Genomic DNA, 14,447 nt, shown 5'->3' with positions numbered 1-14,447 from the left:
CCTCATAATTTCAAAACAAATCTCTACTCTTACTTGCTGAGACAAGACCACTGGTGTGCTTGGCAGCTGGTAGGTTTTGTTCAATGTTCCAGTTTAAATCTGGGTTTCCTTTCCCCCAGCTTTTGAAAACAAGACAGGAGGAGGGCAACCAAACAGCAGAACAGACTAGTTCTACTAGCAGGAACTTGTATGAAAGAAGTTACACAGGTCATATGCTCAGAAAATTACTGCTGACTGTGCTGTAGTTTTATCATGGGTCTCCAGGCAAGTAAGAACTGCTGCAGAGCTTCACACCCATAAAAAGCAGACTGCAATCTCATACCTGTTTATTTCTGAGTAGGGACGCTAAAGTGAAGTCAGAAGAGGCCTGCTTTGGTGGGACTTGAAGATGGATCCAGGTCTCTGCTCTGTCACAGACTTGGGCATTAGCCTTGGTCCGTTCACACAGGGCAAGATCCGTAAAGCAGATTCATAGGACAGTTTAGGTTGAAAAAGACCCCCACGATCATCAAGTCCAACATTAATCCAACACTGCCAAGCCCACCACTAAGTCATGTCCCTTAGTACCACTTCTACATGTCTTTTAAACCCCTTCAGGGATGGTGATTCTACACTTGCGTGGGCAGCCTATTCCTGAATAACCCTTTTTGTGGAGAAATTTTCCCTGACAGCCAACCTCTGGCAGAACTGGAGGCTGTTTCCTCTTTTCTCTGTCGTGAGGGCTGGGTGATGCAAAGGGAGCGGGGAGCCTTAGAATTTAAAAAAGCCGAGGGCACATTTGACTTACTTCATTATAAAGATGTAGATGACATACATCAGCACTAAGACTAAGGACTCCCACCTAAAAACAAGAGCAACACAAACATATCAGAGCAGGGCACAGCAGTCAGCTGCCCAAGTTCAGCCATTCCCCCACTGTCCCACCACACGCCTGCAGAGAGGCCTGACCCTCTTGGGCTGTCTGAACACTCCTCTATAAAAAGGGATGCACAAAGAAATGGCTCACACATCCATGCATGATGCCTCCCTTGTTTTGTTGACTTCTGCTCTGCTTTTACTTGGCTAAATTGGCTTGTCAGCTAAGAACAAGTGACAAAACTCAGGAGTTCAATAAACAAATCGCACACCCACGGACCACTGACACTCCTGTAGGGACAATAACCATGGGGGCTGTGGCCGAGGGAGGAGAGCAGTCCTGCTCGGCCTGCATGGGTAAGGCAGGGTGTGGGGCTCTGTGTGCAAGCACAAGCACGCTGACCACACAGCCTGAACAAGGGGCCGCTGCTCCTTCACCACTGCTGCTGCTGCATGAGCACTGAGAACGCAGCAGGCAGCAGTTTAAACTGCGGATTAGATACCGACAGGTGTTTTCCTCTGTTGTTTCTGTGTCAAACTAATGAAATAGCAGAATTTGTGTGAAAACAAAATATGACTTTTAGAGCTTTTTTCTAGGTAATCTTTTTCACTGGCCAAAACACTGTCTTCTGCATAGTTCCCTATGGCAAACTGCTAGTCCTGGTAGAAATCAGCCATTATTAGACTCTATATACTAAAAATCACAGACCACTTTCTCCTCCAGGATTTTGAGACATTGCACAGTTTTATCAATATCTCATGGCCTGCTTCTGGCGATTCAACACTCGGCTTCCCCATTGATGTGTTTTTGTTGAAGAGCACAGTTAAACACAATAGGGCCTCAAGTCAATTTTAGTAAAAAAAACACATACAAACAAACCAACCACAAGAAAAACCAACAAAGAAAACCAAGCTATTGCAAGACGGGGTGCTTGGAACCTGCCTCTGAAATGCAACACAAACCCCCGCCGAGAGTGAGTGAGGGAAAACACGGAGCCAAGCGGCCTGACGCTCCCTAGTGCTTATAATCCAAATTACAGTGGCTGGGAGTGACACCACAGCCACCTGCACTGCACCTCCAGCCCCGAGAGGGACTGGAAACAATATCTCGAGATCAAAGCAGCTGGAAGCCCACTTCTAAAAGTGTCTGAAGCCCTCCTAGCCTACCACACCTACTGCACTAATTCACATTAACGAGGATATTAAGTTTTTTATTAATTTTTTTAAAATTGGTCATTCACTCCACTGTTATTGGAATACAATTATTTAGGACTGCCTGGGTGGCCCCTTCTGGCACACCACATCTCTACTGAGCACATTGCCACCCATGGGCTGCTGCAGGGTGGGCAGAGGGCACTGACTGGTGCTGCTGTATCAGGAACAGTCTGAACAATATTCTCCTGGCCCTTCTACCTCAAAAAATTAGTTTTCTAGCCCATCTTATGCTGATTTTTCTCACACAGCAGGAAACTGCTGCCCTGCAGAACTTTCTAGATTCCCCCTCCTCTCCCAAGGAACCCGAATTGTGGCAGCTTTAGTGGATAACCAGAAAAGATGAAAAGGGATTCACTTACCAGGAAACTCTTTCGTCATAAATAAACTGTGGAGAAAAGGTTTAAAAATAGCATGTTATACACAAACCCATAGCTGAAAACAGCTCATCACCTGAGGCAGGAGACAGAGTACAGCAACCCAGGGCTTGGGGCAATGGCATTAAGTTAAGGTGTAGTTTGGCACTGCCCTCCTACTCAGCCTTTGAACTTCTCAACCCTTAGTTTCTCTCACCTAGTCAAGGCAGGCAGGTACTCCTTCCCAAATGCCATAGATCCTGGTGTTAACCAGGGCTATTGCAGCACTTACAGGGAAAACAGCTGTGAGCCAAGAAGGGGCTGCACCCCTCTGACCCACTTGGCTGGTCCCACCGGGACTGCTCCTGGGCGACAGGCGAGGACCAGCCAGCGGATCCACAGCCACCTCTGCCGCTGCTGCCGCCGTGTTCTGCTGGCTCAACACTGGGCCCAGGGTTTCCAGCAGCTCAGGGTGACCAGCACTCCAGGTGACTATGGAAGTCCCTCCGGCACACCCGATGACAGGTTGGGCTCAGTGGCTTTCCCAACAGTGCTGCTCAGCCCCCTCAGGCAAGAAATGTGTCCATTCCAAGAGGGATGGACCAGCACCGTGGTGAGGGTTGAGGGAAGGACCAGCTCTGTGGTGAGGGCTGAGGGAAGGACCAGCTCTGTGGTGAGGGCTGAGGGAAGGACCAGCACCACAGTGATGACTGAGGGAAGGACCGGCTCCGTGGTGAGGGCTGAGGGAAGGACCGGCTCCGTGGTGAGGGCTGAGGGAAGGACCAGCACCATGGTGAGGGCTGATGGAAGGACCAGCTCTGTGGTGGTGGTGAGGGCTGAGAGGAGGACTGAATCTGTGGTGGTGGTGAGGGCTGAGGGAAGGACCAGCCCTGTGGTGGTGGTGAGGGCTGAGAGAAGGACTGAATCTGTGGTGGTGGTGAGGGCTGAGGGAAGGACTGGCCCTGTGGTGGTGGTGAGGGCTGCCAGGGCAGGTGCAGCGCTGTGGCATAGGGCACACCCCAGCAGGGTGTGCCCCGGCAGGGTGAGCGCCACAGCCCCGCACCGGCAGGGTGAGCCCCGCAGTGGCAGGGTGAGCCCCGCAGGCCCACACCGGCAGGGTGAGCCCCGCAGCCCCGCAGCGGCAGGGTGAGCCCCGCAGTGGCAGGGTGAGCCCCGCAGTGGCAGGGTGAGCCCCGCAGCCCCGCACCGGCAGGGTGAGCCCCGCAGTGGCAGGGTGAGCCCCGCACCGGCAGGGTGAGCCCTGCAGCCCCGCACCGGCAGGTGGCTGCCGCGGTCCGCCAGGCCTGCCCTCCCCGCACCGACGGTTCTCGCCGGGACAGCTGAGAAGGGACCCCGGGGCGGCCCCGCCCCTGTGCCGGAACCCGCCCCTGTGCAGGGACCCCCCAGAACGCCTGCAGGTAAGTGCCGTGTCTGCACCAGGGATGCACACTCACGGCAGTGCCCCAGGGTAACGGGAGGGAAAGGGAATGAGCCCCTGAGAGCAGAGCGAACGCTCCCCCTCGGCCATACAGCCATAAATAGCAACTCCTGTGTGACAGCCGGCACCAGGCAACTTACACTGGTAGTAACTAAAAGAAAACATGACCACAAAACGTTGTAAATTACAGCTCCCAGTCACCGTGATCTAATCTGACAAGGCCTGTTTTAGGTCACAATGTGTTGGTGTGATGGGACATAAGCATGTGCATTGACCTTTGTGACTAAAAACAGCACCAATCCCACTTTTGCCACTAATGACTCTGACCATGTCCCTTCAAGTTAAGATACACAGACATCTTTTTCCATTCAAGCAAAATAAAGAGTAAGTTTGGCCAAGCTCTACAAGAAGACAAGGTAGCACTGCAATATTATTATAAGGTAAAAAAAAAACAGGGCTGAATCAAGGTGAAATAAGTACAGTTAAGTGTGGTTTATCCAGTTCTAACCTCTGTGGTGTAGAGTTCACTCACTCTTAGCTAATGGCTAAGGTGATTCTATACTGCTCTTTCTTAAAACAGCATTGCACTTCCTTTCCTAGTGCAAATGGAAGCAGACAAAGTTACACTGATTTAACCAGCACAGTATCAAGCTTTTTTAAGTTGCTGTATCTCAGCACTGGCAGGAATATATTTATTACCCCTCAGGTCTATTTATGATTAGTGAAGACACTAGTGGAGTGCAACTCATAACACAGCACCACAGGCTGCTGCTTACAACACCACAAGAGCAACCTTCTACACGCAGTATCATTCTTCAAAATTGACGATTCTGTTCCAGCTGCAGAGAAGTCCCAATGCCCTGATACGACAAATTATTCCTGCATACAAAGCTCTGAAGTGTTTTTTGAAAGGAGCACACAAATCTCAGGAAGAAGAAATCACAGGCAGGTTATGGAGCCTGTGGCTCATCTCCCAGATGAGCCAAGGGGGACTGAAGAGTCAGAATTTGAGTAAAAATGTCCTGCCACCTCAATTTGATTCTGCCTTAAAAGGACAGGAAAGACGAGAGCCACTGAGAAGCCAGGAGTTCCCTGGTGAGCAAAGGGGAGGAGAAACTTCTTAAACTGAAGCAGCGTTTGACTCTGAAAGGAGAAATCCTCACGTACCATCAACTAGGGAGCAATATTGCATAAAAAAGGGTTGGTAAATCACCTGGAGAGAAGTTAAACCTTTAACCACTTAAAATGTTTTCCCTTCCTCCCATCTTTCTCTGTTTTTCCCTAACGGGTGTTAAAGTCATTTGCAATGATTGCTACGGAGTAACGCCAAAATAAATGAAATGCCCAATCCAAGCACCAGGAGGGTAAATTCCAGGCAGCTGCCCACATCTGTGCTTCCTGTGGAGTAAACTAAGAGAATGCCTGCTGGATGTCTTTAAGCTTGTGCAGAGGAATTCACTACAATTAGTATGTGTGGCCGTGTTTGTTGTTTAGCAACGCTTTTTGGTATGAGGTCACTGTCAGACTCTCAAAGCAAAAACAAAATAAACGTTTTTTGCTTTGCAGCTCACTGCTGGTAATTATGTAGGAAAGTTACTTTTCACCAGGTGCAAAAAAGGCTGACCTTGCAGCCTGGGGAACAGAACTACAAATGGGTTGTTGTGGCCTTTGTTAAAGGACTTGCTGCCAGCATGCACTGAACAGACCTGCCCCAGTTATGTGTGGAAAAATTAACATTTTGTAGTTGTTCGGGATCTCTTTCCTCTGGGCACAAATGCTGCCTCCTTACAGATAAGTACACATTTTTTAGGGAACCACAAAGGTTGTTGCCGGAGATCACTGAACCATCCGCTGCACTGGGGCTCAGCACACGGTTTTAGCTCTGCAGCCTGCGTCTGCACTGGGCTGCTGCAGCCCACACCAACTATGGCTCTGGATACTCCATGTCCTACCCTTGGGCCAAGCGTTCCTACAACACCATGGACACTACAAGCAGTTTTCCACAGGCACAGATCCACGTGACTGCTGGAGCTAGGATTTTAGCTACAAGCCTATGATTCCATAGCAGGTTCCCTTTACAGGTGGCAGTAGACATGGGCTCCCACAGAAGAATAACCTCCAAAAACTTACCACAATGAGTGCAACAACAGACAGGGTGTAGTAGATTGAATCTCTCAGGAGGCTCCACGACGACAGTGCAACAACCTGGGAAAACAGGCAAAGAGAGGACGTCAGCCAGGCTCTCGCCAGCACGACTGCCACAACAGCAGCGTGTGCCACAGTCCAACTGACCCTCGGGGTGAGCTGGTACTCCAGGAGGAGACCCAGGACAGGCAACGCCTTCTGGGGCTGCTGGAACAGCTGTGAGGGACACGGGCATGGCCAAATCTGAAACTCCTACAGACTCAGCTATCCCCCAGGTCAAGGCTGTGTGTTCCCAGGGCAGTCAGCCTCCAAGGAGTCTGCCAGGGCAGCGGGAAGGGGCTCAGCTTTACCAGCACAAACACATGGACTGGTATCACTACAGCTCTGGGTGCACCTCCACAGGTTGTAGGACAAACACGTTAACACTCCAGCGAAGTGTAACAAACAAAAACGAGTAATTTCTATGCAATGGAGAATAAAATGGCATTGCTATGCAGTTCGTATCACTTGATGCCTTCGAAAGCCACAGAAATGAGGAGGAATTGTCACTGCAGGCTGAACAAGCTCACAATTCAGAACTTAAAAGAAAAAATACCAGTCAGTAAGTTAGTCTTTAACTTCAAAAATAGTATACAAAAGGGCAGATTAAAACAGTTAAGTGGTGGTAACATCTTCAGTATGAGTCTATCTTTTGAATCTAGGAAGTCCCCTCATGTAGAAGCTTCTCCTCAAATCTGTATTTCCCATTTCTGGAGTGCATTTCAAACGCTGTGGGTCACATCCTTCACAGGTGTAAAGCTGAAGGAGGCAGATGGGAGATGCTTCATTTACACTGATTCGGATCTGAACATATAAATGAATTTTCTGACCATATCCTCCAGTCATGCTTGTGCATGAATTCAAATGAACAGTAACTTCATTTTCATTTCTACGACAGCTGAAAAAAGGTTCTATTTCAGAGCGTTAGCAAAACCAGTTTCCCAAATTTCTCTTTGTATTAACTCTTACAATATTGGAATTTTCCACAAGTGCTAGCAAAACAAATGCTGTGAAAAGATACTGACCATTATATTTCAAAAATCTCTGCAGCCTCTTAATACTATGGCTCTTTTAAGTGGATGTAAATTCTGCCCAGTGTAAAGTCTCTTTATGCAACCATTGACATGTTAGGAACTCCAACCTGAAATAAAAAAGCAGGCCTTTAAAGCCCTTTAGTCAGATGAGATTTATACCAGCTGACAATACATTTCAAGGGACACAGAGATAGATGAATGGAGACGCCTTCTGATGAAAATTTCCAAATGTAGAAACGTGGAGATGGGTTCATAATTCTATTCAGAGATCCTTAATTAAATCTCACATTTATAGGCAGTGTGCCCCTTCATTCTGACTGAGCAATTTTTGTGGGAGAGTTTATAAAATACTTTGACATTATTCCGCTCAGTTTTCAGGATGCTGCTTAAGGTCCTCTGCACTTTGCTCAGCGTGGATGCTGGTGGGGATTTTAGAGCTGGGAACTTCAGCTCTGCATACACAAGTCACATTCCAAAACACAGGAACTGTGCAGCAGGAACTGTCACTCTGCAGCACAGCACACCCGTCACAGCAAGGTAGTATCTCTCCTATTCTTTGGTATTCTACAATAATCTTGAAGGCAGCCTGCAATATTTTTCCGAGGAATTTTCCTCAGACACCCGAATGAGCGCATTAAGATCCAGATGGTGAAATACAGTTCTCTAGCAGGGACCTGATGCACAAAGCTGATAGGCCAAGATACTGTGGGAATCATAAGGACTCATGTGCTGATTTCAGGTCAGATTGAAGGGAACATGCTCACGCCTGGCACCTGTACAGGCTGCTACAGTTCACAAACACCCAAGTAGGCCTCCCCGATGACTAACTGTGGGGCAATTAAATCTAAGACGTCCTCAGGGCCCGAGCCGCTTAGCTGAAGTTTTCAAATTATTTGATCCGTGTGGAATAGGGAAGCCATGCACATAAGGTAACCCTGCACCGAGGGGAAAAGGAGCTCATTAGCACTGAGGGCAATGGCAGCTCTCAGAATCGTGGTACAAATCGTGTCTCAAGGTAGAACTGGCAAGGCCCTGAAGGTCCAAGTTGTGCTGTACACTCTTGCAGCCACCAAAGACTCCACAAAAATTTTAACACACTGGAAACCATTTAAATTACAGATTAGCACGGCAGAAAAGAAATCAGGGAAGCAACCAGCTGGGGTAAAAACAGGATAAAATTTCAGTTCTAAATCAGCAATACTGTAATACTGTAGCCCAGCATCGAGCTGGTCCTGTGGGAGCTGAGCATAAGGAGGCAGCTGTAAAACCACTGATTGTCAGTCAGGTGATGTCTCCTCTGTTTGAAGGAAGTACCTGGAAGTCCAACCCCAGACAAGGGGTGGCCCATCAGCTGACCACTCAGTGGGAACTGAATCCAGCACCCTAAGCTGAAAAGAAGAGCTCTGAAGTCCAGGCTTAAATGAGAGCATCCCCCCAACGAGTCCATGAGACTGACAGTTCCTGCTCCCCTGCACACTACAGCATCACTCGTGGGATTAAAATGACCCGTATCAGAAACGAGGTTTCTCATTGGTAAACTTTCACCCCGCAGCCTCTTACGTGCAACATTTACTACTCAGAATGCTTATTTCCCTTTTTAAATGGCTGGAGAGCAGAAAAATCAATATTTTATCAGTTCTAGCTTGACTTCTGCTGTTTGCAACTCCTGAAACTGCGACCCCACACAGCACACACGATCTCCTCCATCTAGCACATACATGGAGTTCAGCCACCAGAGAGAAAATCCCCCAAAATCAGACACTGGCACCTGCTGCCCTTAGCACTGAAGTGCAATACACTCAGTAGCAATATACACCATGGCCTATCCTATACTTCTAGCCCATCCTAGGGCTCCACCATTTATCCTCTGTAATACTGACCCGTCTCTCCTCCTGCTCTTCTAAATTATTTCTCTCACTTTGGCAGCATGGCAGCTCTTCTCCCATCCAGGAGATACCCCTCACAGAGGCCATCCAGCTGGCTGCTTTCCAGCCTGCTCTGCCCACAGCGGCCATGGGCCCCAGACAAAGCACATGTCACACAACAGGGCTGCTGCTCCCAGAACCAGGATATTGTGCTCCTGCTGCAGAGTCCAGAGGGGTATGCACTCCTGAGTATTCTCTCTGTTCAACTTAGAGGAGAAGCATGTTGAACATTACCTAATCACCTCCATCCTCTTCAGGGATCTTTTCACTCTGAATTGTTTCAGGGGTTTTCCTCCTCTCACGGCCCATTCTTTGCTTTATATTCTCAGGCTCTGATCAGCTACAAACATTGCTGGGAAATGCTAGGCTTTGGAAGCAATCTCCCTAATCTTGTTTCTCTGTTACCCTTTGGCACAGAAGCTCTAGATTTCTAGGTATTAGGAGCTAATAACTTAATTGGTTAATGTGGAGAGGCAGGAATGCTTGGACGAGGGTGTCAAAAGATTAAAGGCAATCCCTTCAGCAATTAGCTTTAAGAGTCTATGGCGGTCAACACAGATGTGCCAGCAGTGAATCCACCACTTGTCCAAAGGCATCCAGAAGCAGAAAATCCAGGTCGCGCTTCATGCTCCTCTTTGATGTGGACTGCACAGAAGGGATTCAGGAAGCTCTTCCCCACCCTAGCAGAGGCTTTGGAATGCTTGTCTGTGCTGACTGACAAAACTCCTGCTCACTGCGACCCCTTGCAAGCCCCTGAGCCACAACAAGCAGCTGCCAGGGGCTGTGTCAGCCCCTTCCATCAGCTGCAGCGAGACGCGCAGTGGGAACCTCCTCGCATGCTGCCCTAGTTTGCAGGAGCTATCCTTGAGATGAGGGGCAGCTCTTACAGCCTGCTGGGGGCCCCTCCAGAAGGGGCTGTGCTCCTGACACTATTGCTCAGCCACTCCTTGACACAGCTTCAAATCAACCCCATGATAACACAACAGGATCCCACGCCAGAGCAAGATAAATGACTAACTGCTGGCCACTGGTACAGCAAGCAGGGAACTCAGGTGGAGGTCAGGGAGAGATTTTCAGGGAATCGGACTGGCCGTAGTTTGGAGTTAATACATGTCTTGTGCTTTTGGAATTATACAAAAATAAAATGGGCTCTACCTCATGTACCAGCTCTCATCCCTGATGAGGACAGGAACATAAAAACCAGCAGCACTATACTTCCTTGTGGTTTGCAGAGTTCAGTCCAGCAAAGCCCTGGTTTTATCTCATAGCAACCAAACCCAAGCACTGCTGCAACCCACTGAAGAATCACAGGATTGTTTAGGTAGCAAAAGCCCTCTGAGATCATCAAGTCCAACCATCACCCCAGCACTGCCAAGGTCACCACTAACCCATGTCCCCAAGTGCCACATCTACAGAGAGACAGGTCACAGCAGAACCCATCAGCTGAAGTACCTGAGCCACAGCTGAAGAGAACCAGGATAGGAGAAGTTTCAGGACAAACACACACATTGTGCTGCTCTCCCAACCAGAGGCAACAAACACATGCACAGCTCCTGGATGCCGCAGTGGTACTGTGTGGATCCTGCTCCCTCTTCTGTCCAAACACAACCCCAGGAACAACCCAACCAGGATTTGCTTAAAGAGAGCCTGCTGGGCTCACACTGCCTACCATCTCTCCAGAGGGGCCAGAGTTTCAAGAGGTTCTTACCTACAGTCCACTGTGAAATCTTCACCTATTGATAATGTTATTGTTGGCATTAACTGCGTTGGTAATAACCGTGATGTTAGTTGAGGTTTAGTTTTACTTGCTCTGCATGAATTTAAGTGGCAGATGTCTTAGCAATAAACATCATTATTGGCTCTTAATGACCTTATCCAAATCCAACCAATCATCCTGAAGTCACAGCTGCTCAGCCAAGCCAAGCAGAAAATTAAAATATCCTCCATGAGACAACCAAGACGCTTTCTCCACCAGCTATCTGTGAGAGAGGGAAGTTACTGGAGTAGACAGAGCAAAACCTGCCTACAAGGATGGACCCTAGTTTGCCAGACATTGCTGTTAAAGATAAAGCTGTACCTAATTTGCAAAATCAAAGGTACAAGCACTTTGTCATCTGTGTCAGTGCTAGAAAGAAATAAGAAGAAAATCTACTTCACTGTGCTCAGGTAAAATTTAACAGGTTTCACTGTCTTTTATTCAGTTAAATCCAGCCTAAGGTTCATTCAAATCTGAGGTCACAGCAATTCAGGAGACACATAAGTAAAAGAGACGGGAAAAAAAGATTCTTGCAATTCCTACAAATGGTGGCACTTGAAAATCACAGAACTTTTTTTTTGAAACACAAACCTCTGGGGCAGTTCCTTGAAGCCCTTCCACTGCCACAAAGACTTACTAGCAGCCAGCCAGGCTGCTGGTCACCACAGAGATGGTGTCCCTCAGACAGAGCTCTGGCACCTCCCTGGACACGCACACCTCAGTTCTCTCAGTGAGAGAAATAATTTGGAAGAGCAGGAGGAGAGACGGGTCAGTATTACAGAGGATAAATGGTGAAGCCTTAGGATGGGCTAGGTACATCTGTGACTGTAAGCAAGAAGCCACTGCAGAGCCTCAGCACCCTTCCTGGGAGACATATCCACGTCTTTCACACTAAAGGACAGAGGTGTTCATTTGGGACTGGAGCAGTGCAGCTTTTGTCCTTCCCCTGTCCTATGGCCCAAGTTCAGGTGAGTTCATTAAGCACTCTTCCTTCCTCAGACAGGAGATAAGATTTTTCTTTCTTTTTCCAGTAGCAGTACTGGATAATAAATCTATGTGGGACTGCAAGGGGCTCAAATCCTTTGGAAAGGGGGACCCCCAGACACACAGTGCTTGAGATGTTGTACTGCATTCATTTCTCACTCATAGCCACTTTGTTCACACGCAACTCCATTCTGACAGGTTTTCTCTCTGTTTAGCCTTTTTTGCCCTAATGTAATCAACTACCAGCACCCCCTTGGTTTGTTTGCTGCTGCAAACCACTCCTTAAGCCTGCCCTACAGCACTTGAAGGCCTCATTTCACCAGCAAAGCACGGGGTTGTGCCTGAGCTAAGAGCCGTGGGCTAGAAATGCCACGTACAGGACATGGTGCGGTTCAGAGGGTGTTGGGTTCCCGGTGGCACTTTGACACATCTGTAATTCAGACACAGAATCCACCAAGCAGGTCCAGCAGAATCTCAGAGGCTGCCTGTTGCTCCCCAAACACTGGAACTCCCAGCCCTCACCTGTGGGATGTTGTTCCTGGTATCTCAATCGCACGTTCCTGGCTGCAGCCTCCAACTCTGGCTCAAGATTGCCACAAGACTTCTAGCCACATCCTTCTACACTGGTGGCCTTTTGAGGATACTGTTCCAGTGCCTCTCACACCTTCTCTGAGGTCACTGCACCTCAACCAAATCTCCCTCTCTTGCTCTGTAAGAGTCCCCCGTGTGGTGGTCACAGTCCCCTGTCACCCTGCCGGGAGGGATGGCAGTGTTTTGCCCACTCCAGAGGGAGCGCTCCCCATCCTGGGCAGCCGCAGCATCTGGCAGTGCTCAGCCACCACGAAACACAGTGGAGGGCGGGTGGAAAGGGATGGATGCCTGTGATCCAGAGGCTGCAGGCTTTGTGCTATTGGAAAGGGCATGACCAAACAGAAGGTGGGAAACAGCAAATGCCTGTTTAATATTCAGCACACACTTGCTCGCTCTCTCTCGCTCCTAAGTGCATCAGTCCTGTAGCATTTGTAATGAAGATAAGGAAGGAAGGAATTACTTAAGATAATTACTGCCATCTTCTAGCAGTGTGTAGGAAGAGTGGAACGGCCTGGCCATCAGGACCTGCACAGTAATTTTCACAAAACCTGCCTTGTTTTAGGCACTGTTACATCCTTCCTGCAATGAGCCAATCAGTCCATCACCAGCTAATAATCATTACCTGCAAATCCAATGCAGCAGAGACCCCAGGGTACACTTTTCTCTCTTACTGCTCCTCCACTGATCACCCACTAGACTTCAACATGAACTTGTGAGTCAATCACACTCATTCCCACTTTACAGTCCCTGGAAGGAACAGAAACATTGCTGAGAGCAAGGTCTAAACACCTCTGGATGCCTGAGGAGCTGGGGTCAGAGAGCTGCAGAGGCCCAAGAAACTGCAGCAATGGGAGAGCTCTCCATGCTGGAGGAGCTGCCTCCTCCTCCCTCTGGGACAGTCCCATGGTACAGGGGAAGGGCCAGCCAGGCTGGCTGCCCCTCTGCCAGGAGAACACGTGATGTGCCATCCCACAGCACAGCAGGAGTCCCAATCCCACATCCCCTCTCGGCACACTGAACCACTGCCACAGCAGACAGTTTGGACAGATTCCTGCACAGAAAGCACTCCAGGAAAGCTGGTAGGCAGCCAGAGGCCCCTGTGCTCGACTGACATCGCAGCAGGACATCCTGGACCAAGGTGGGGAGCAGCCAGAGACACTCCTCCCTCTCTACCCCACTGTCACAGCCCAATACCCCAGGACAAGAGGAGTATCCAGCTCAGTCACCGGACCATAATCTTGGGCAAAGACTCCAGTGTCCCGTGATGCAGCATTCAGGCTTGCTCGGGGCTCTGACCAATACCCCACCACTCCCAACTTCAGCAAAACACCAGATGAACTCAGGTCAGACCAAAACAAAATCCAGGCCTTAAAATACACGGCTCTGTCAGACAGTTAAAGCAGCAGTGATCTAACGGACTCACTGTGAGGAAAGCTTCCTTCCAATTACCAGCCCCCTAATTTTACCTCTATTCACCGTTCTCTGCAGAGTTCAGCTGTCACTCCGGCTCTCAGTTTGTACATTGCACACCAGCTCAATTTATTCTCATTATTTCTCCAAGAATATTTGCTTTTTTAAGCAGCTCTGGATATTTTCATCACCGTGGCAGCAATCTGTCTCTGTGACATTCTCAGAATGGAAACAGTGGACACCCTCCAAACCTCAGGACAAAGCCAAAAATATTTCCCTGCTCAACTGGTGCTTGTAATCATCCATGAGTTACTGGGACCAGCATGTCTCTTTAGCTCAGATTCCCGGCAGGACCCCGAGACCTTCATTCTGCAGATGTCTGCTGGACTGCAGGATCTGCAGCAGAATTCAAGGATGGCTGCAGACAGGCCAGTGTGCACAGGTCAAATATGTCCCAGTCTCTTCAGACTGGCCAGTCCTTGCCAGAAATAAACCCCAGATTTTGTGATTTCCCTTGCTTTCACGCTACAAATGACTTAAGAAAAAGTCCTACCAATGGTACATCCACACTATTGATCTGTGTGTGAATTTTGAGAGAGAAAACTCAACCTCAAATGGTGACAGTGTTTCATGGCAATTAGGAATTAGACTGTTTTGATGCTGATATGAATCCATTTTCAACTCTTCTGATTTTCTTCCCTA

General features: G+C 48.7%; 1 protein-coding gene across 2 annotated transcripts in view; it reads right to left on the bottom strand.

Moving 5' to 3' along the window:
• The window catches only part of SLC24A3 (solute carrier family 24 member 3), a 105,015-nt gene that overhangs the window by 10,877 nt on the left and 79,691 nt on the right, over positions 1 to 14,447 (bottom strand). For both annotated transcript variants that reach the window (XM_027896837.1, XM_027896838.1), the window contains exons 7-9: positions 5,992 to 6,066; positions 2,430 to 2,455; positions 788 to 841 (exon numbers count right to left, since the gene is read on the bottom strand). In XM_027896837.1, coding sequence (XP_027752638.1) covers positions 788 to 841; positions 2,430 to 2,455; positions 5,992 to 6,066 — 155 coding nt within the window. The remainder of the gene's footprint in view (positions 1 to 787; positions 842 to 2,429; positions 2,456 to 5,991; positions 6,067 to 14,447) is intronic.

This window comes from Empidonax traillii, unplaced genomic scaffold (assembly GCF_003031625.1).
Source record: "Empidonax traillii isolate 1590-97213 ecotype Southwest subspecies unplaced genomic scaffold, ASM303162v1 scaffold517:size446157, whole genome shotgun sequence".
Classification (NCBI taxonomy): Eukaryota; Metazoa; Chordata; class Aves; order Passeriformes; family Tyrannidae; genus Empidonax; species Empidonax traillii.
The sequence above is the reverse complement of the archived record's forward strand: the minus strand, read 5'-3'. Positions and strand labels throughout refer to the sequence as shown.